Source organism: Phaenicophaeus curvirostris, chromosome 1 (genome assembly GCF_032191515.1).
Source record: "Phaenicophaeus curvirostris isolate KB17595 chromosome 1, BPBGC_Pcur_1.0, whole genome shotgun sequence".
NCBI lineage: Eukaryota > Metazoa > Chordata > Aves > Cuculiformes > Cuculidae > Phaenicophaeus > Phaenicophaeus curvirostris.
Window position 1 is genome coordinate 194,579,088 of NC_091392.1, and position 21,894 is coordinate 194,600,981.

Consider the following 21,894-nt stretch of genomic DNA (forward strand, 5'->3'; position numbering starts at 1 on the left):
TAGAATCATTAAGGTTGGAAAAGACCCCTAAGATCAAGTCCAACTGTCCACGTGTGGTGGCTGCTGTGTTCTTTTCAATTTTTGTGTGCAACAGTGCTGGAGCCAATAAGGAAAATCCCCAATACTGCAAGGCTGATGGTAAAATCAGGAAGTTAAGAATATTATCCCAGTAAGAAATATCGAAAGTCAATTTTCCAACCTTTGGCCATATTTGATAAACTGAATTTTGGAGATGAGGAAGGAATGAGGGCAAAGGAAATCCATAGTGGTAAGGTTTTCCAGTTTCTCATGGCCAGTGGTTACTTGTGAATGACGTATAGAAAATAACTGTATTTTTTTAATGCGGACCCTACAGTGATGTCTGATACAGTCAGGTACTGGGGCTGTTCACATCTGCATGGTCAAGATTTCAGTTTTGGTCTTCTGCTGCAGTAACATCAGCGAAAGTGTGAGTGCGTGAGCTCAGGTCTCAAGTTTATACTTTCCCTGTCTAAGTAGCAGTGTGCTGTGGGCTGAGACATAGGGACACATATGAAAATGGAAAGAGGAAAAAAAGTAAATAGAGGAGAAAATGGTGGCAGCTGTGCCAGGGTGCCATTGGCATTGTGATTCCCAACTACAAAAGGCAGGGCATACTGATTTGAGCCAAGATTTCTGCATCATCAGTCTCAGAAGGAACACTTTCCATGCTAATGTAAGCAGAAGGTCTAAGGTGCTTTGGGTTGCCTAGCACTGATCACAAACCAGAAGCTTACACACAAGTGATTTCCTGTAAATTCACAGTTTAACTTAGGCTTTGGCCACTGTTTTTATTGCTTACGTTACCAGCTCTTGTGTGGATTTATGTTGTAGTAAGTGCTGTGTAATTCAAGGTGCCTTGCCCCTTCATGAAGACTTCAAGACTTATGCAGTAGCAAGTTCCTATATATAACTTGGTTCATATAGTTCCTCACTTGGATACTGTGCTGTCAAGGTGCTAATTTTGGTTTCGTGCTTATTTTTTATAGGATGGTAATGATTCATCTTCCATCGATAACCTGTTTTTAAAACTCTCTAATAAAATGTTAATACTTAAAATGTTTTTATTTAATGTGCAAAATAACGCTTCATTCATTCACTAATTTTATTATTTCCGTTTGTAGGAGAGGTCTCCTCACAATTTACATGGCCAATCAAGTAAGTAGATGTTTATTTCAAGAATTAAAATATGTAAGATTAATTGGAAATGTATCTCTTTTAAAACTCATGCCAAGATTCGTTGCCTTAATGTTTCCAGGATTTTTTTCTCCCTTGAGAATTATGTGTAACTAAAATGATCCTAAGAGCAAATATTGACTATAGGTCTTTTGGAAGTAGCTGTAAAGCAGAGTCTGAAATGTATTTCATTGTGGTATGCTCAGAATTTCTTGCATCATAGCCTCAGGAAAACGGGTGGTCTTACATATCCTTTCCATAGCAGAATGGCATCTGGTACTTCAAATGTTCATTATTTTGCAGATGAGGAATCCAACGCCTTATGCTTTAGTTTTGTAATTACTTATTCTCAAACTGATATCAGTTATTATATGCAAACATTTTTGGTTGTATAGATTTAATTTTTTTAGTGTCATGTTCTTTATAATCTCATTCAAATATGTAAACATCGTGAGTTTATCTAAACGATGCTTTGTGCATTAACTTTTAAAGTTTGAGTTGTGTAAAGAGTCACAGAAACTACAGGAAAAGGAAAACACTTAAGAGCTGTATTCCAGACTACTGTAACAATTTGCTGGGGGCCTCAATAGAGCCATGCAAGCCTAGAGCTCTTTGGTGGTGATGAAAAGATTCAGAAGTGATTAGACAAAGGCAATGTGTTGCAATACGGACTAGAGGATAATATTGATACCTTCTCTTCCATCCTTGTAATTGTGAAGATTTTGGGAGGGGGGCTTTAGGAAGATGTCATCTTAGGTTTGCTAGCAGGTACCTAACCTGAAAAACATGCGTTTGTCAACCCCCTTGCAGACTTCTCTCAATTTCTAGTGTTTACCAGTTTATTTTTGGCAGAAATTTATTCTTGGGTTATTCTGTAGTTGTATACTGCCTGTCATTGCAGACAGACACATGAGTTGAGTCTTACAGACTTCAGATGAGAAGAAATTAATTCTTGCCGTTAATTCATACCGTACATATCCTTTAGGATTCCTTTTCTTTATAATGCTTCTTTTCTAATTTGAGAAGATGACAGATCCCTTTTTTGAAATTTAATTACTTAGATGTTCAAACCCTTAATAACACGTGGAAACAAAGTTGGATCCCTACAATGATATGTTAACTTTGAAAGGTTCGCAGTTTTCCTTGAATTCAAAATAGCAACTGTGTAGAAACTCCTTGTTCAGGAACCATAGGCTATAAAAATGGTGATAATTAGTTGGGCATGCCATTGTTCATTTGGGATAGACTTTTCAAGAGCAGAGTGAAATAGGTGTGCTTAGGTAGTGACACCTCTGAGTGTCCCAATGCTGAGAAAGCTATCATTGCATTCACAGCTCTTAAGCTGTGGTGCCACACAGTTCACTTGATGTTGGATGGTGTTAAAAGGAAAAAGTGAATTGATGCAGTTATATTTTATTGACACCATTTAATGCAGTGGATATTCTCTTCAGTGTAATGGTTTATTTTAGTAACAAATCTCTGGTGAATTTAGGACTGCTGGGTTTGCTTTGTGAACCGCCTTTGATCGTTACATACTTGCCTTGCTAGTGAACTGTGTAATCACAGTAATTGTTTCCCCATTTGTGTTGCTTCTGTTTGGTTTAGAACTTTATATGCTTTGATAAGATTAACTTATAAATTTACTAAGCCAATAAAACGTTTATTTCTGTCATCTTTAGATTGCAGCACGTCCCATTCTGAAACCTGGCAAGTTCTGATCATGAATGACGGCGGCTAGATTATGAAATTACACTGCATTTCTTGCATTGTATAAAACTTCTGTCAGAACCTACTAAGATATTAATTGAACTAAATGTATTTTTTTTTCTTTCACTTTCTGCTAAACTATGTTTTGCAGCCTGAGCAATAACAATTGAGGCTTTTTGTGGGATTCTTCATGTGTGCCTTTGCCCGGTTAGGCAGACAGGAAGTAATTGTATTTAGGTTTATTGGTTAGTATAAGCACTCATCAGAACTGTTGCTGCAGTCAACTTCTGTGGCCGTATTAGGGCTTTTAAATCAGAAGATTGTATTTCTGTTGTCCTGTTGGCAGTACATGACATTTTTTCCTCAGAGATGAGTTTACTTGGTGAAAAGTGGAAAGGTGTTTAAGAGGATTTATGCATGGTTGCTGTTTCTCAGTTCAGTGAGGGAAATGCAGTAGAACATGAAAGTCAGTAAGTTTAAGGACTCTTCATTCTGAAGGTGTAATTTTTATTGATTCCTAATCTGGAGCTGCTAGAACCATTAGAATAAATGTCCTGGCTAATTTGAAATACATCAGTGTTTATAGATTCCAGAGGGACCTGGACAGACTGCAAAAGAGGGCCTTTGAGAACCTCATGAGGTTCAACAAGGCTAAGTGTAAGGTCCTACACCTGGGTTGGGGCAATCCCCGATTTCAGTACATGATGGGGGATGACGTGATTGAGAGCAACCCTGCAGAGAAGGACTTGGGGGTGCTGTTTGATGAGAAGCTCGACATGAGCTGGCAATGTGTGCTCGCAGCCCAGAAAGCCAACTCTGTCCTGGGCTGCATCAAAAGAAGCGTGGTGAGCAAGTTGAGGGAAGTGATTTTGCTCTTGTGAGACCTCATCTGGAGTGCTATGTCCAGTTCTGGAATATTCAATGTAAGAAGGATATGGAACTTTTGGAACGGGTCCAGAGGAGGGTTACGAAGACGATCAGAAAGCTGAGGAGAACTAGGAAGTATAGGCGTAAAGGATTTGTAGTTTTAATTCTGATATGCAGAGTCTAAAATAGGCTTCTGTGCTTCTGACTGGAAGTCAGTCAAGGTTTTTTACAAGGAAATTAATATGCCTGAGCCCTAACATTGTTGAGCATGTCATTTCAACTAGTTACAGTCTGAGACCTGCCCTTTCTGTAATACCCTAGGGCAGAATAGCAGTAGTCTGCACTGTGGACCACGCAGTAGCACAGAATCTTTCAGTTTCTGTATTGCACATGTTAAAGTCAAGAAATTCCTGATGTCATAAGAGATGCATTGGTAGTGAACATATAAGATGGTCCTTCATGGATCATTTGAGATCAAAAGGAACCCCAAGGTGGAAAGTGAAATATAATCTGTTCAGTTATTTTTATCTGGAGAAGTAGATGTTATTAATGGCTGCCCATGAGTAATATGTATAGCTCACATGTTTCAAAACAGTTATAGCATACTTCATTGTGAACAGCTCAACAGTTGAGTTGTTGCTTTTAAGTTGAAGAAACTGTGTCTTTGTATTAGGGTTTTGGGGTTTTTTTTGTGTTGAGAATGAAGCAAACAAAGGCTGCTTTCAATATGCAGGATAGGATAAGACTAATCTGGACTAGGACCAATTTGATATAAAACTTTTGAGAAACAAAAAATTTAGGAAAATTGTTATGTTGTCACTGAAATGCTAGACAAGAGAGGTAGCTATCCTAGCGTATATTGAATTACAAAAAGCATTTTTCTTCCCATATCAGAAAAAATGGGAATTTTTTTTTACATGATTTGTTCAAAACTCAAACTGCGGATCACTCAGTCAAAAGCTTTCTTTGTTTTGTACGATGACTTCTAATGTATGGATTTGTACTTATGAAATTGGAAATATTAATATTAACAAGTTGCTCTTCAGGGTCACAGGTTAAACGATATAAAACTCAAGCATAAAATAAGGCAGCGGGATGCAGAAGGCCGAGTGATATTGCTGAGTTACTGGTTCTTGAGTTTTGTGGAAGGAAGAGGTGTAGGACTTCGGCCCAGCCACAGAGAAACCATTAGGGAGCAGAAAGGTAGAGATTGGAAAAATAAGGCAAGGAAGGTAGAAAGAAAAGGAGGCAGAGAAGTACAATCTAAGGATGAGAAATGAGAATTTATTGTGACAAGAGACATGAAGGGACTGAAGCTGGGCTAATGTAATGGGAATTGGTTTGTTGGAAGTGTTACAGGTGTAACGAGTGGAAAAAAAGTAAGAAAATGTAAAGTCTGTTTTAGTTAAAGTAGTGAAGACATGATAAAGAAAATGATGGGATTGCGGGGAAAGGGAAGGGTGAAACTTGTAATTAAGAGAAATATAGCAAGAGCTCAGAGAGAAAGACAGAGAGAGAGGGTGTTATTGAAGTCCTAGATATGGGAATTGGAGAAATTGTCAGCAATTGCATCACAGAAATATGAAGATTCTTTGTTTAATTTATCACTGTGCTGATGTTAGGTCGTCAGTGCATCTGCCATTTATGAAGTGTTGTACATAGTTCGTCATATACAGAGGAAGAAGTCTTTTTTCCTCATATACAGAAGAAATATACAGCTATCCTTGTCATCAGTAGTAGTGAAAGCAAAGCATGGGAGGAAGGGTACCTCTTCCCAGGTGTGGGGCAGTGTGGTGATCGCACATTGAAGACCAGTGATAATGTAGAGAAATGCTGAGAGGAAAGTGAGGATTGTAAGGAGGGTCCAGTAGGGGAAGAATTTCAAAATTTTGTACATCCAAGATTGTGAGGTTTTTATGGAAAGCTGCTGAGAGCTGCTGTGACCGTGTCCACTTTAACTGTCTGCCAATAAAACTGAGAGCCTGCTCACCTTGTTGCTGTGCCTCTCAGACAGACCAGCTCCTTCCCTATATCTGCTTTTAAGAAATAGTTTTTCATTTATATTTCAGGTCCAGTTCAAAAATAGTTAAAGCTGCTTAAAGATACTGTTCACATTAACCACATGCTGAGCCAAATGAGGTGATCAAAGGCATTCCAGTGGGTGATGCTCTGCTTCTGTATAAGGTAGAGCACAAGTACTGCAGCTGAGCACTTTTCAACTAGTCCAGGCAGTTTCACAGTTGAATTGGTTTGTTTTTTTCCAGTTGCATAAATAGACTAAATGTGTTCATTCTGGCTGTGTCTTTTTTTTTGTTCCAAATAGTCAATGTGAAGGCTAAGTGCACGTTGTACTCTTAAAGCTTGAAATATTTAGTCTAGGAGCATGCAAAAAATGTTGGAGCACAGGCTTAGAAAGAAATCCCTCAGGATCTAATGGAGAAATGAATATCCAGTGCTCTTCAGTAAGTTGTAAATCCAGTTATTTGTATGTTTGTTTCTTTTTTCAGAATGGAAATCATAATGATTCAAAATATCATTAAATCTTTGTGCTATACAGTATTTTTGAAAAAAACATCAAAGCCATTAGCCTAATCTAAGATACATGGCACACGTTGACAGCAAAGGAGGTACCAAGCTTGGCAGAGGTATGATACAATATAAAACATGGTTTGAACATTTGGAGCCAGGGGTCCTCCAATATTGCTTTCCATATACACTGGATTTGTTGTCATTGCATGCTTTGTAGGGATGATACAGGGAGGGATGAAAGAAAGAGGAGCGAGGCTTGTTATGGTAGGAGAAAAAAACAACAGAAATCCACTTTTAAGCTGCACTTTTGCTGGTCCTGTAGTTTTAAGTTTTTGCAAAGGGCAAACTGGTGCTATTGTAAAGGAAAGTACTTGCACACAAGAAGTACTCTGACATTGAGCATTCCTGAGCGATTTTTCTCACCAGCTTATCAAGTGCTTTCTGTACAAAATGCCAGTGTATCTAAGTTGTTATGGACGTTTCAAGAAATATGCCGTGCCAGTTGCAATTAAACGTGGGAGGATTCTATGAATAATACAGGTTGAAGGTTTTAGTTTGTTTATTTTTTTTTACTATTGCACTGTTTAACTATAAAATCAAGTTTCTGTCATTTGTATAACTTGCAATTCTGAGAAATTATCACCTAGTGCTCTTTTATCATAGAATCATAGAATAACCAGGTTGGAAGAGACCCACCGGATCATTGAGTCCAACCATTCTTATCAAACACTAAACCATGCCCCTCAGCACCTCATCCACCCGTGCCTTAAACACCTCCAGGGAAGGTGACTCAACCACCTCCCTGGGCAGCCTGTTCCAGTGCCCAATGACCCTTTCCATGAAAATTTTTTTCCTAATGTCCAGCCTAAATCTCCCCTGGCGGAGCTTGAGGCCATTCCCTCTTGTCCTGTCCCCTGTCACTTGGGATATGATAGAAAACGTCATGTACCAATTCACAGATATTCTTTAAAACATAACAAGTTAATGGTTGTAACTTCTTCACTGATAATTCTGTGAAATAATAGGTATTTAATGTATCCCATTTGTTTTGGCAAACTATTACATTTGGTTATACTGTTTGTTTATTATAACAGAAGAAAATGTTTTCTGTTTAAACTCACTAACGTGACATTTTATAAATAAGGCATTGAGTGACTCCTTCTCCATTGGGAACAATTCGGTTTTAGTCAAAAGATGAAGGGAGTGAGGAAGGGGAGAAGGATTTAGCTTTACCCAATCCATATTTTGAAGTTTTTAAAAGTGCTGGGTTGTAGGAAAATGGATTTGACTACTCTTCTCTTTTCTTTTTAGATAATTAACATTTTATTTTGTGCTTTCATGTGATTCTTAGTATTAACATTATGTGAAGACTGTTGGGATGGGGGAGCTGAGCTATCCATATAGCATATTTGCCAAGGAATACCTGGAAGTTTTTCTTTTTAGTTTTCTAACATTTTGAAAATCATCTTTTATGACTGAAAGTGCATCAAGAAAAGCCATGAGACACTTGTCTCCAAGGACACCAGCTGTCTTCTGCCACCATCTCGTCCTCGCTTTGTCTCTATTATCTGCATCCCTCTTTCGGAGGGACAGTAGCTTTGGTTATAGCTGCAGTTGGTAAGGTCCGTGTGTATTTATTCTCTAATGGTGTCCAGGGTAGGTAACCCTTCCATTCCTTGCATTGTCACCTTCTGAGTGTGTTGGCTGAAGTAAAACCATTGCTTAGTTTCTTCTTGCAAGGGAGCTTTGTTCTTAGACTAGGAAGTCATCTTAATTTTCTGTTTTATAAGTTGTTATAACAGCACAGAAATAATTTGTTATTTGGTTTAGATTGGATATTAGGAATAATTTCTTCACCAAAGGGGTTGTAAAGCTCGGGAACAGGCTACCTAGTCACCGTCCCTTGAGGTATTTGAAAGATGTTTAGATGTGGTGCTTAGGAATATGAGTCAGTGCGGACTCAGCAGTATTAGGTTAATTGTTGGATTTAATGGTCTTAAAGATCTTTTCCATCCTAAATGATTCTGTGATATTGTGCTTCTGATCTCCTGGTTAACCTAAAGGAAAAAAAAAATTCCTTTTCGAAAGCTTCCGTGGAAGCTGTTGGGTTTTCCTAATGGAAAATCACACTGAGGTAGAACTCAGGACCGTAAAGTATTTATTTCCTGCCTCATGGAGGACAAAGACCAATTTTAGGACTGTGTTCTGAAGTGATGTACCAGTCTTTCTAGGGAAGAGTTGGTCATCACTGCCTCGATAAGGGAAGGCAAAAAGGACAGAGTTCAGTACTGTCTTAGAGAGAAGCCTCAAGTGTTCCCTTTTGGCAAAATTTCTGCTGTCGCATGGACAAACTGCCTCAAGTGATGACTTGCCCCTGGCTATAGTTGATAATTTTTGAGCTTCTGTCACAAGTTAAGCTTTTAGTTTTAGTGCTAACAAGGAACAAGTCTTCTCTGGTATTAATTTAGGCATCAATATCAACTCACTAGCATTTTCCCTGAGGCTAAAGTTCTAATATATGCTTCCTCCTTAACACGTGTCAATTTTGGAGCTCTGCTGAGAGTCCTGAGCCACCACTTCTAATAGTGTGATTTTTGTTACTTTTTTGGTTCACTTTGTAACCTGGGACTTTGTAAAGAGTTTTTTGCTTCTGCTTTATCAGGTCATGTGATGTTCCTGAAGAAGTCCTACCTTTTTGTGGAGTGATATTTTTCTGCTGTTTTGTCACCTGGATTTAGAAGGAAAGCCTCTTCCATAGCTTCTGCTTTTTTACTGCCAGGATCTTGATGGAAAAACGAGATACAAAATGAAGAACTCTCATCTTTTGCATTTCATAGAAGGCATACTCAGATGGAACTTATGTGACATTTGTTCTGTGGCCTTCACATCATTTACTCTGTCTCGGTTCAAAGCCAGGCAGAGTCAGCCCCTCATTCTCAGTGTGACACTTGGGGTATGGCTGGTGTCACAGCACGCACAGTCAGGCATCACAAATGCACTAATTGACAATGACAGAGGACTTGAATGTACTCTGGTTTATCAAACTCAGGAAAAAGAGCCAAGATTGATGTATTTTTATCCTTTAGATGTTAAAGAGCAAATCTCAAAGAAGAAAGCTAATCCCATATTAGTTTAGACTTCAGGGCGGTGCTTGAGTGAGAAATGTAGTTTGTTTTTTTATATAATTTCAACAAGCAATCTTTAATACTTTAAGTAAATGGTAATGAGATATAGCATTCTCATGCACTAATGGCACATAGATTATTTTGCAAAATAAAGCCGCAAAATATGAAGTTGTCTTTCAGAAACATATCAAAGGAAGGATAAAATCATAATGAAACAAGAAAGCTTACAGATTCATAGATCTACATAAATAGAATACTTGCTCTGATCTCTTTCATGTGGTTTGCAGTCTGACAGGTAGAATAAATAATAGAGAACTAGTTTTTACTAATTTTAAGCTCTTCTAATGCTACTTATTTGCCATAATACCTACGTATGTATGTGAATGTGTCTCCAGAAATAATTAAAAAACTTTAGCTTTAGAAGGAATTGAAACTATCTAAACCCAATTTTGAATAAGAATGTGGAAAAGAAAACTTGTTTTCTCTTCTCAGGTGGCTTGTAACTCTTCTTAACTTTGTCATACTTCTGCTTTTTTCTCATTCTCTCAGCTTCCCCAGAGTAAAGAACAGTTGAAGAAATGATGCTGGTAATATAATGTGCCAGTTGTAGACTGGAGTGGTAAAGGAGAGGAGGTGTAAATGTAGTAGTAGCAAAAAGCCAAAATGGTTTCTATTAAAAGGTTAATAAAGTTACGCAGATTACTTGAAAAGGAGCAAATTTTTCTGAGCAGTTTGGAGGAATATGGAAGTCATTAAAAGGAAATGGGTGCTTTTTAATGCCTTATAGTGATGTTCAGATCTATTTCACAGGCACCTAAGCAGAAGAAAAATTTTACCCTTTCATGGAATCAGAGAGTTCATTGTGGTGACTGTGCAGGGAAGTGTACTGTATGATCAACGTTTCCATACTCCTGCCTTAGAAATTAAATGCAGATGTTTTCAAATAGTCAAAGACCTGGACATGTTTTATTCTATTCGATAACTGTTCAAGACACTTTCCAAAAATTTTGGTTTGGAATTCAGAATTGGATGCCATAAATGGGTAAGCTGTATACTTTACATGTATCATGTTCTGTGGGATAGGCTGTTTGGCAGCTGAAACAGGCAATATTGAAATAAATTGCTACTTTTAAATACAAACATTACATAAAATTCATAGGAGGAGGGAAATAAACCAAAGTCTTACTTTCTTTTGAATAGAGTATAATCCAAACTAATTTGATTAACAGAATACTTTATATAATCAAATTATGGATAATACATGGCAGTCTGATGATTTTAAAAGGTCAAAACTTAAGGTCATTGTCACTACCCCCTCTCTAAATCTTTAAAAGGCAGGTTTTAAAATTAGGAGTCATGTGAACTTGAACATTGCTGATGTCTTCACTTTTAAGTAATACAGTAATAAAGCTAGATCCTGGCAGCTGGCATTCGGGTGGATTGACATGGCTAATTGGCTTTGGCATCTTAGCCTCAGGAAACCTCATCTGTCATTACTGAGCGGGATGCTTGGCAAGAGTCAGAGAAAACATTTAATACTTTGTCTCTTGCTTTCTATGCAAATCTGCTTTGCATTTTTGAACTTTCTAGTTAGAAGCTTGATGTGATACTTAGTCTTTGTGCTCCTTTAAAGTGATCTTTGATAGTGAATGACAACCCATTTGACTTTCTAGAATTAGCAAAAACGCCAATATTGCAAATTAGTTTTGAGATTTACCTCTCAGCTAAAACTTACACGGAATTTCATATCAGAAATATACTAAGTACTAAAGAAAGCTATTCAACTTTTATAATGAACTCTTTGCTAGTTAGTAATTGAGATGAAAGCAAAGCATCAGGTTCTGAAGAGTTCTCAGGAATCCATCTCTACTGCACATAGCATTTCTGATTACAAGATTGCAATAATTTGATAGATCAGAAAAATGGGTGAAGAGATAATTCAAGGCTTCCCTGCACATGAAATCTCAGGAGTGTTTCAAGAAAGCTGAGGATTTTTCTGGTGGAAGGAAAGGGTTTCAGAGGTCTCCTGGGGGAAGGTGGTGAGAGCAAGAGTCTCCTGCTCTTCTTACTTCACAACAATCTTACTGGTCGTCTCAGATCTTTACATTGTCAGGCGGTCACATATTCCTCCTCAGACCTTCAATAAATTGCCTTCCTCCTCTCTCAGCAGCAGTCCCTGTTACCTGGCAGCTTCTGCCTCCCTCTCATACTTCTGAGTTTTTGAGGTCTGGGAAGAAGGGGAAATCACTCTATTCTGGGAGAAGTGGGGGGAAAATGCAATCTGAGTGCTGAAGAAATTGAGATAGAACCTTAAGCAGAACTAATGCATTCTCTTTTTGTATGTGATAATGTAGATGTAGAAATGGAAATTCTTTGGAAGAGGGATTTTTTTTTCCATTTGGATAATATTTACCATTTACATCTTCACTTCAGCTTCCAAACAGCACTGAGTCCGAGTGCTGCTGGCAGGAGGGAAGTGCCTTCAATGTTCAGGAAATCCATGTAAAATCCTGCTTGCACGTTCATCACTCCTTCTCTTGCCCCAAATGCTCAAGTCTTCTGCTGGAGCTGAAAATCAGAGTGAATATTGTGCCTGTACCTGGGAGTGCTGCACAACAAGACAGTATTTAAGGCCATGGGCTATGAACATATCTATTTTATCAAGTGACGAGCTGAGGCATAATGAATGAATGAAGGAAGGGTGTTCTTGAGCTGGATTCTCTACAAATGCTTGATGCTTTGGGTAACAGTTGTAAGAACCTGTTGTTAGGTACTAGATGTACCAGAAACACACAAAATTTAATTGACTTGCACGTGGGGCACAAATGAAATAGGCAGAAGTGTTTGTGTATAATCAAAGATACAGAGGCTGGTGGATCAGCAGAACTGCGGACTTAAGGTCGTTGGCCAAGAGATGTAAATACGCACTTTAACCATGTCTCTCTACGGCCTTTTAACAAAACTGGTATACTTTTAATGTGTAGAATTTTTGAATCTTTACTTTTTAAGTTTTGGCAGTCCAACTTAAAATCTTCCACTAACTGTGTTGATAGTTGTTGTTAAGCTGTTTCTTTATGGTTTTTGGGATTTTTTTTTTCTGATTAATCATATATTACATTTAATTGTTATTTTCGGTGCTCCAGATGTTTCAGTTGAAATTAAATCTTTTGTGCTTTTAATGACCTATATCCACTCCTAGTATATTATTGCCAGGTCTAGTCTGATATTGTTCCTGTCGTCATTTATAAGATGATAATTAAACAGAGCAGCAGTCTTGGCCTAGAAATAATTTTGCTCCTTTTAAAACTCTAAGCTGTCAAAATGAAAGTCAACCGTGTGTGTGCAGTGCTTTAATTCCAGTTCCACGGAAAGCTTTGGAGCAAAAGAAAGTTTGGTCTAAAAGTTATAAACGGCATTTTCTATACAAAAGTGAGTTGTTTTGGAAAATATTGACTCATAGAATCACTTGATTGGAGAAGACCTTTGAGATCAAATCCAACTGTATGTGTCTACTACTAAATCATATCCCTGAGCACCTCATCTACCCATCTCCTAAGTACCTCCAGGTATGGTGACTCAGCCACCTCCCTAGGCAGCATATTCCAATGCCTGGTTACCATCTTGGTGAAGAAATTTTCCCTCATGTCCAATCTGAACCTCCGCTGGCACAACTTGAGGCCATTCCCACTTGTCCTATCACTTGTTGCTTGGAAGAAGAGACCAATATCTGCCTGGCTACACCCTCCTTTCAGGTGGTTGTAGACAGTGATAAGGTCTTCTCTCAACCTTCTCTTTTACAGTCTGAACAACCCCAGTTCCCTCATCTGCTCCTCATAAGGCTTGTACTCCAGACCTTCACCAGCTTTGCTGCCCTTTCCTGCACACGCTCCAGCCCCTCAGTCTCCTTGTAGTGAGGGGCCCAAAACTGAACGTAAGTATTTGAGGTGCGGCCTCACCAGTGCCAAGTGCAGGGGCACAGTCAGCTTCTCCTTATTCGAATTTCTGTGGTGCACAACATAAACTATAGCTTTGTGCATACAGTCTGAAATAATAATTGTTTTTACAGTTTCACTTCTCAATTTTTAAGAAGTATTTTCTATGTTAAAAAGCGTGTCTCATGGCTGTGTATAAAAATGATTTTCAAAGTAATTGTAAAGAAATATTCTTACTCATGTTAATAGTAAAATATAATGGCTGTGCTGGTGTGTAGCTATAACCAGGTGTAAACTGGCAAATGTTAACACGTGTTTAAGTTCTTTACAAGATGCCGTTACAGGATACATAGATTTTTAAACAGTGCTGAGACTAAGTTTTTTAGTTGTGTAAACAGTCACTGGTTTGGCATTCAGGGGGAGGTGGTTCGTTTGAAATCTTGTCTCTGTGATGTGCTCCTTATGCCTCTAATAAGGTTAGAAAAGTGGAGGAGGACAGCTTCTAGCACAGCTTGTAAATGTCAGTCTGGATGGAAGACAGGTCAGCCTGAAAACAATACTTGTGTTGGAAAAGTGAAAGGAAAAATATCCTTCCTCGAAGTGGAGCTCTTACGAGGAAAAATTGTTTTAGAAAATGTACAATTATGATCGTTTCTGGTAAAGCAGCAGGAAGCAATTCTGAAGCATCAAACTACATCTAGTGAAATTTGGGGAAAGTTGAAGACAGAGTAAGATTTATTTTAGCTACATCTGAAGCTGACTGGTTTTCCTAATGCAGTTTTTTTACGTTGGTTTGAGCCGTGTCCATGTGTGAAGCTTTGCAATTCATGCCCGGGATTTAAGATTGTTCTGTTTTTAGAAGACAGACTTACTTTCATAGCATTTTACTGGAATATTCAGAGATGAGTGTGGGGATAGGATCTCTTCTGAATCTCATCCTCTGTCTTTTCTAAGCTTTCTTCAGTGTAGGGCAATGATCAGCAAATCAGACCATTAGTCACTATGACTGTTCCAATAGTGCATCTTAACTCTATTATTCTCATAAATAGGGTTATTTTGGAGGAGCTGCAACATTTGAGGTTATTTTCATATGGCTGCTTCCATGTGAAACTTCAATGTTTGTGTAACATGAGTGGTATGATTCTTTGAGTAGTTTCTTTGTGGTGTGTTCTCCATCTGCCCAGAAGGAGTGGAGTGTTTCAATAGCTGCTGCTCTTATCTAGTCTTGAAGATTGCAGGAGATTTTTCTGGACTTCGGTAAAAAAAAGATTTCACAATCAGTGTTTCTAAGGAGAAGAATGATATGAAGTTTTGTCAATGAATTGGCATATGCGTGATGCTTCTGAATTTTGTAAAACTGTGCACCGTTGCCTGGGTTGTGAAAAGGGTGAGCATTTCAGTAAGATGTGTTAAAATGGTTTCCTGTAATTTTTAAATGACTTCATACAAAATGCCCTGAATTTATTTAACCTTCCCCCAAGACCCAACTCATTATTATCATCCTTGAATATATAAAAATGTTATTGGTTCTACTCTTTTTCAGTTGTAAATCTTTTCATCTTGAAAATATCTGCTTTCACTTACATAAAATAAGTCGTGTCATTGACCTCGAGTAAGATACATGGAGGCTTCGGTGCTTCGTACGAGTTTGCTTGTGCAATTTCTGAGACAGAATTCTGTTTGCTGCATTTAATTTGCATGATTCTGCTATTGGTTTTGCAGAGCAGTTCATTTAAAGGTCTTTAAGTATCAGTCACATTGCGGAGGTTTTCAAAGAACACTTGTACAGTTGGATTGGAAATAAACGCTCCGTGTATGTGTGAGCTCAGACCCCTGTAGTTGCTTACAAATACTTTATAAACAATTGTATCTGTTTCAATTATTCAAAAACTTTGGATATTTCAGATTTTCATCCAGGAACTTCTTTTCATTTAAGAACAACAAAACCCCTTCCCCGCTTCCTGACAGACACACCCTTGCAAGCACACGCACACTGTCTTTGTCTCTAATTTTCTCTCTTTTTCTGTCTGTAGAGCTATTTTTATTAACAAACAAAAGCTTTAAAAGTTATGGTCATTCTCCCATATAAAAAAGTTGCAGTTATCTTTGGTGACAGCATTTCTTTTAACACACTGATATCCTCTGCCATCCAAGAAATGATTTCTTGAATAACCCTTTTGCTTTACATTTGAACCTTAGTGTTCAGTGTCTTTTGTTCTTAGCCTAATTAAGACTGCTGGGAACTGAACCGGTTTCCTGAGCATGTTAAGCTGTGCAAACTGGCCCCTTGGGTCCTGAGCCATGACTCTGGTGTACAATATCAACCATTTTGTGTTGAAAAGGATACACTGAACTTGAATATGAGCATTGTTTGCTAATGGTTGCAAATCATAGTAAGTTAGTGGCCCTAGGCAATGCAAGGGGTAATGGGAATTCAGTGATGTAAATAACCTTGCTGGAGGACTTTGCCATGGTCATAAATAACAAAGCTCTTGGACACCTTCCCCCTTGCCTCCCAAAAAAGTCTACATAGGGTTTTTACTGAATCACAGGAATGTCTGCTTAGAGAATCATAGAATCGTTTAAGTTGGAAAAGACCTGTAGAATCATTGAGTGTGAGATCATAGAGCTCAGCTGTTCACCTAACACTGCCATTAAACAGCGTCCCTAAGCACCACATCTGCACATCTTTTAAATGCCTCCAGGGGTGGTGACTCCACCGCTTCCTTGGGCAGCCTGTGCCAGTGCTTGACAACCCTTTCAGTGAAGAAATTTTTCTTAATATCCAGTCTAAACCTCCCCTGGCGCAACCTGGGACCACTTCCTCTTATCTTACTGCTTGTTACTGAGGAGACCAACACCACCATTTATTAATTAAATATACCAGAGGTTGAAGATATTTCTATTTTGATAAATTTTGGAATAAGACTTCTCATTAATATATTAAAAAAGTCCTACAAATGGGTAAAAGTACTTTTTTCCTCTGTATTCTATCCTGTCTGTAATGAAGTTTTTATATTGTGCATGTGGAGTCCAGGGAGTGGAAAAACCTTCAGCCTATGCAGTGAAAGTTTGCTGAAATTCCTGTGAAGTGGAAACAGAAGGGTGTTATAAGAAGTATTAGGAAACAATAGTGACAGGAATTTTGCCACTGGGTTAAGAAGAAAGGCCAGCATAGTAGTCTGTTGCTGAGCATCATGACCTTTAGCAAAAGTAGGTGATATGAAGTACTTGAGATTCACTGAAATCATTAGATCAAAGGAACTGTGAAGCACTAAAATGAAGAAAATTTAGTCAGTCTGTTTTGCAGTACCCTAAGAAACAAAATTTGTAGTTTATATTAATTTTTGCATTTTTAACATTTTGCATTTCATTTCATTTTTAGACGGACGATTGAGATTATCTTGATGAACGTCTGGGTAAGGACATGTGATAGTCCTTGAGGTCCATGTCCTAACTAGCTGCTTTATTGGGTAAAATCATTTGTGACTGTCAGAAAGATGCAAGTTGGTGCAAATGTAGTCTGAGATTGTGGACGCTGGTGGAAGTGGTGAGACTACAAGCAGTGAAGGCACTAGTGTTCTGTACAAATTGCCACTGAGCAAAGCTGGCAGTTGCCTCTCTTTTGTCATTGCACTAGTAAGCAATTGGGTAGGTGATAGAGAAGCAAAAATGAGCAGAAAGGGAAGACCTTGAATTTTTGAATGTGTTATGTGATGGCTGAGGAGGAAAAGGGAAGGTGAGAGTAAGGGAAAATTGTATTGTAGTTTGTGTGCTTAGCTCAAAAGCTTCTTGTTCCCCCTGACAACTTAGGTGTTTTATTTAAAAAACGGCATTTAGGAATTTTAAGTATGGTTAGATTTTCCTTTTATATACTAATGTGAAAAGCTTCTTGAAGACTTGCAAGATATGTCCTCAGAAAAAAACTGGAAAAATAAATTGTTCAGAAAAAGAAGAATAATTGTTCACAAAGAGAATGCCAAGATATTGGTTGATTAAAGAATTGATAATATATTGCTGTTCTTCAGGTTAAAAACGAATACAGAGAAATTGTGTACGCATCCTTATGCTGAACTTAGAAGCACAGATTCTGACTTTTTTTTTCTTTCTTTATATTGCTACTTTCATGGAACCATGCTCACCAGCTCCATTTTGACTTCTTTGAATTCAGCCACAGAATTTCAGGTTGGTACTGCACAAATGAATCATGCAGTTCTGGTGAAATACTAGGTAATGGGGCAGAGCAGTGATTGTTATTGTCATAAATGCTCTGGAAAAGAGGAGGCTGAGAAGACAGTTTTACTAATAATTTGTCTAGTATTGTTGAAATGAGAGCTGGTTCTGGAGATTTGCAGAGGACTGTCGTGCTACTTTGCTGCTGACCAAGTGGCAGTAACACAGTGCATGAGGAGAGAAAAATCCCTTTTTATATCCACAGAGTTGGACTTTGTATTGTTACTTGGAGGGGCAAGGAAGTTGGAATTATGAGGAGAATGTCACTTCAAGACTTTGTGGCTACTTGAACACCTTCCATCCCCTAATTTAATATTAAGGATGATTGGGAAAGGAAGAGAGGGTAAAACAGAAAAATCGTTAGCATGCCACTATATAAATAATGAATGTGGTGACTGGTTTACTACTGTCTGCAGTTCTTGCCCTCTTTATAAAAAGTGTAATAGAAGTAGAAAAAAGTTAACTTGTGGAAAATTAAAGACGCAAAGGTGTTGAATAAAACTTGTAAATGAAAGAGCTAAACTCAGTCAATCTAGCCTAGGGAAGGATGACTAAGGAGAGAGGAATAGGAGACAAGTATATGAAATCGTGTTTGAATGGAGAGGGTGAACAGTGATGAGTTATTTACTTGTAATATAAGATGGGAAAGATGCCAAAGGAAATTGTTAGCTGTTCAAAACAAACTGATGCACACACATGAAAAGCTACAGTCGTTGGTGCAGAAGGCTGTGGATACCAAAAAGCTTTCGTACCTCTTCTGGTATAGCCATTTCTGTGCTCTCGGGTTAATATAGGTATTATATTTATTCTGCTTTTGGAGGCTGAGTTCAAAGACTTCATACATGTGCCTTTAGGGAGGTGGGTCTTGTACCTGGGGCCAGTTCAACTCCAGCAGGACGAAGGTGTTTTGTGGTGTGAGCAATGATTCCAGCAGTTAGTTAATGGGCCTGCTGAACCTTGAGCAGTCTGGCAGAGAGCTTTCTGAAACACATTGCTCTGCTTCCTACTGTGTCTCGGTGTGCAGCGTGTTACCTGCGTATTAGTTCTTCATTATCCTAGCCTGTAGTCCATACGCTAATTAGTAGAACATATATGAGCTGGATTTCCCCTATGCTGGTTTCTTTTTACCTGGTGTAGAAGAACCGGGCATCTTGTGGCAAGCAGTAAGAGAAAATGCAGGGGGGCCACATGGCATTTGGGGCTTTGGAGTGTGCTTGGTGGTGTCTCTGGGCACACGGTGTGTCTGTTGTTAGCACCCAGTTACACAGAGATGGTGCATCCCTAGAGGTATGTAGCATAGCTTACTAAATCCTTTGTTAGTGTATACAGATAACGGAAAGTGATCACTTCAGCTGAGGTTATTTGTCTCTGAGATGTGTGGAAGTCACTGTTCCAGTGGATGGAGGTGAAGGAGCTTTTTAGCAACATGATTAGCAAGACCTTTGTAACACTGGCAGTGTAGTTTTGCTTTACCTTACTGTCAGACAAAGCAGACCTCTTCCCTTTCCTTCCTCACTTTAAAAGCACTTGGCCTGGTTAATTGTCATAGAAAAAGTAGGCAGAAATAACACATTTTTTTTAAAAGAACTGTGAAGAAATACTGGAAGGTTTTAAAGAACTGTAAAAGCCATTAGCAGTTCTGCCTGTAACTCCTGTTTATTCTCTGTTTATCTACTTAGAAACAAATCTCCTGGAGAGGTATTTCTTTTTTTCAGGCTAGAGGGAGGGAAAGGATGATGGCTTCACGACTGCAGAAAGGAGGAGGTAGCTTATTTTTAAAGTGCTTTTGAGTCTTGGCAATTTCCTTTGTGTACTTTTAAGTAGGGAAATACAAATGCTGCATTTGGAATCTTTGGTGTAAATATCTGAAAACACAGAACATTATTTAATCGTAATAATGTGTACTTCCTAAGTAATCAAAGCAGGAAATGGAATCATTTGGGCAGTTAGAACTGTTGTGTCATTTGAAGGGTTAAACATTATTTTTGTTAGAGACCTTTAATTAAAATAGATTGCATTAAGTTTCCCTAATTTAAAGAGAGAATGATTAAAATACTAGCCTTTATAAACTTCGCTGTATAAGAAGCTAGAAATAAGGGAGTTCTTTTGATTTTGATGGTTTGAGCATCTTTTCCATATGGATTCAATTCACATTATAGTCGGAATGTGGAAGTCATTACTCTGACATCTGAAACTGAGGTAGCAATAAAAAAAATTATCACAAACAAGACAGCAGACACAAATTATTTTGTGTTTATTACTGGGTGGCCCTTTGAAACTTTCCCAAAGTTAATTGGTTCCAGATATTTGAGAATTGAAATTGTATTATGACAAATTTATTTCTGGTCATATTTAACTTGAGTCTCCTCAGTAAGGCTGGCTTAAACAAACAGAAAAGTTGTCAACCCACTCATGTCTGTCTCCACTTTTTGTTGTAGTAGCTTTAATCCTAGTGATTTGGTTTAATAAAGACCACTGAGAAAACAAACACTGGCAACGACTGCACTACTCTTGTAAATTATTTATCATATCTCTAAGGTTTTACTGTGGCATAAGTGCTGCTGTGTTAGCTTAAATTGTTCACAAAGATGTCATGTTGGATTAAAAGCCTGTGTAGAGTTTATGTGTGCCCGCGAGCAACCTTTCCTGCTGTACGAGATGGGAATGAGTGTGTGCGAGGCTGTGGGTCTGCAGACCTGTCCTTGCTGTCATGGCACATGAATGACTAGAGCAGGCGGAAGCACAAAGCCTGGAGCTTCACCCTCTACGTTTTGGGGTTGTAGGTGTTCACAGAGATATTGGATACAGGTCAGTGATGAGGTTATTTCTGTTGCTCACCTTAGGTTATGTGTCCTGAGAGGCAAGAGGCTCCAGGGCAGGGTGCACATCACGTCAAGTACTTTTTATGAATTGGTACAATGTATTTTCTGTAGAAAGCATAACAGAATTCAAAATATTTGCAAATAAGAGAGAAGTATGTCTAAATATTGCCTTAAATGCATATTACATGCATTATGGTATGTGCCATGTATATCTGCCTGTGTTGTTGTGTGTTCTATTACTACTGCTGTAATTGATGAAAAGCTCGGCATGAGCCATCAATGTGCACTCGCAGCCCAGAAGGCCAACCATATCCTGGGCTGCATCTGAAGAAGTGTGGCCAGCAGGTCGAGGGAAGTGATTCTGCCCCTCTATTCCTCTCTTGTGAGACCTCATCTGGAGTACTGTGTCCGGTTCTGGAATCCTCAACGTAAGAAGGATATGGAACTGTTAGAACGGGTCCAGAGGAGGGCTACAAAGATGATCCAAGGGCTGGAGCACCTCCCATACAAGGACAGGCTGAGGGAGTTGGGCTTGTTCAGCCTGGAGAAAAGACGGCTCCACAGAGATCTTACAGCGACCTTCCAGTACCTGTAAGGAGCCTACAGGAAAGTTGGAGATGGACTATTCATAAAAGCTTGTGGTGACAGGACAAAGGAGAACGGGTATACACTGGAGAAGGGCGGATTTAAACTAGGCATAATGAATTTCTTCACCATGAAAGTGGTGAGACATTGGGAACAGGTTCCCCAGGGAAGTTGTGGCTGCCCCATCCCTGGAGGTGTTCGAGGCCAAGTTGAATGGGACACGTCACTGCCCACGGCAGGGGATTTGGAACGGGGTAATCTTTGAGGTCCCTTCCAACCCAAACTATTCTATGATTCTGTTTATTGAATATTTATTCAATATATTAATTGACTATCCATATGCCTCTGTTGTATAACAATAGCTTTACTTTTCCCTTTTAAAACTAAATTTAGGCATGAAAAACGTCACAAAACCAAAATTACCTTAGCTATCTATTAAGATGTACCTCCATTTTGTTCCTGCAAGAAATAAGCCCATTTCAAATTCCCAAACTTTAATTGTGGATGTCAAGTTTTACTCTTTAAACACTTAACACTTAGAGTTAGAAATAGCTAAAGCTGTTTCTAACAAGTAAATTAAGTAATGGAAATCTTGCAATGGTAAAGTCAAAAGTGGAAATTGCTAAGAATTCATTATGTTTCTCTTAATGAAAGGATCTTAATTTGTAGCTCGGTATGCAGAGTCCTTGTAAGACAGTCTTTTTCCTGTCAGAGGTTGTGTGTTATCAGCTGTGGTGCACTGGTAGTAAGATATACACAAAAAGTACACATTTATATGTATATATAAACCTTAAAAGCACACCTGGTGAAAGGAGAGAGAAGGCCTTTGTCCTTCTATGTTTTCCATAATTAGCAGTAAGTAAAAATGTTAAAGGAAATGTTAGATTTGTGTAGGCATGG

The 21,894-nt window shown here is 38.5% G+C and overlaps 1 protein-coding gene across 2 annotated transcripts in view; it reads left to right on the forward strand.

Moving 5' to 3' along the window:
- Nucleotides 1–21,894, forward strand: part of TMEM135 (transmembrane protein 135) — a 185,584-nt gene that overhangs the window by 42,343 nt on the left and 121,347 nt on the right. For both annotated transcript variants that reach the window (XM_069883353.1, XM_069883352.1), the window contains exon 4: nt 1,143–1,176. In XM_069883353.1, coding sequence (XP_069739454.1) covers nt 1,143–1,176 — 34 coding nt within the window. The remainder of the gene's footprint in view (nt 1–1,142; nt 1,177–21,894) is intronic.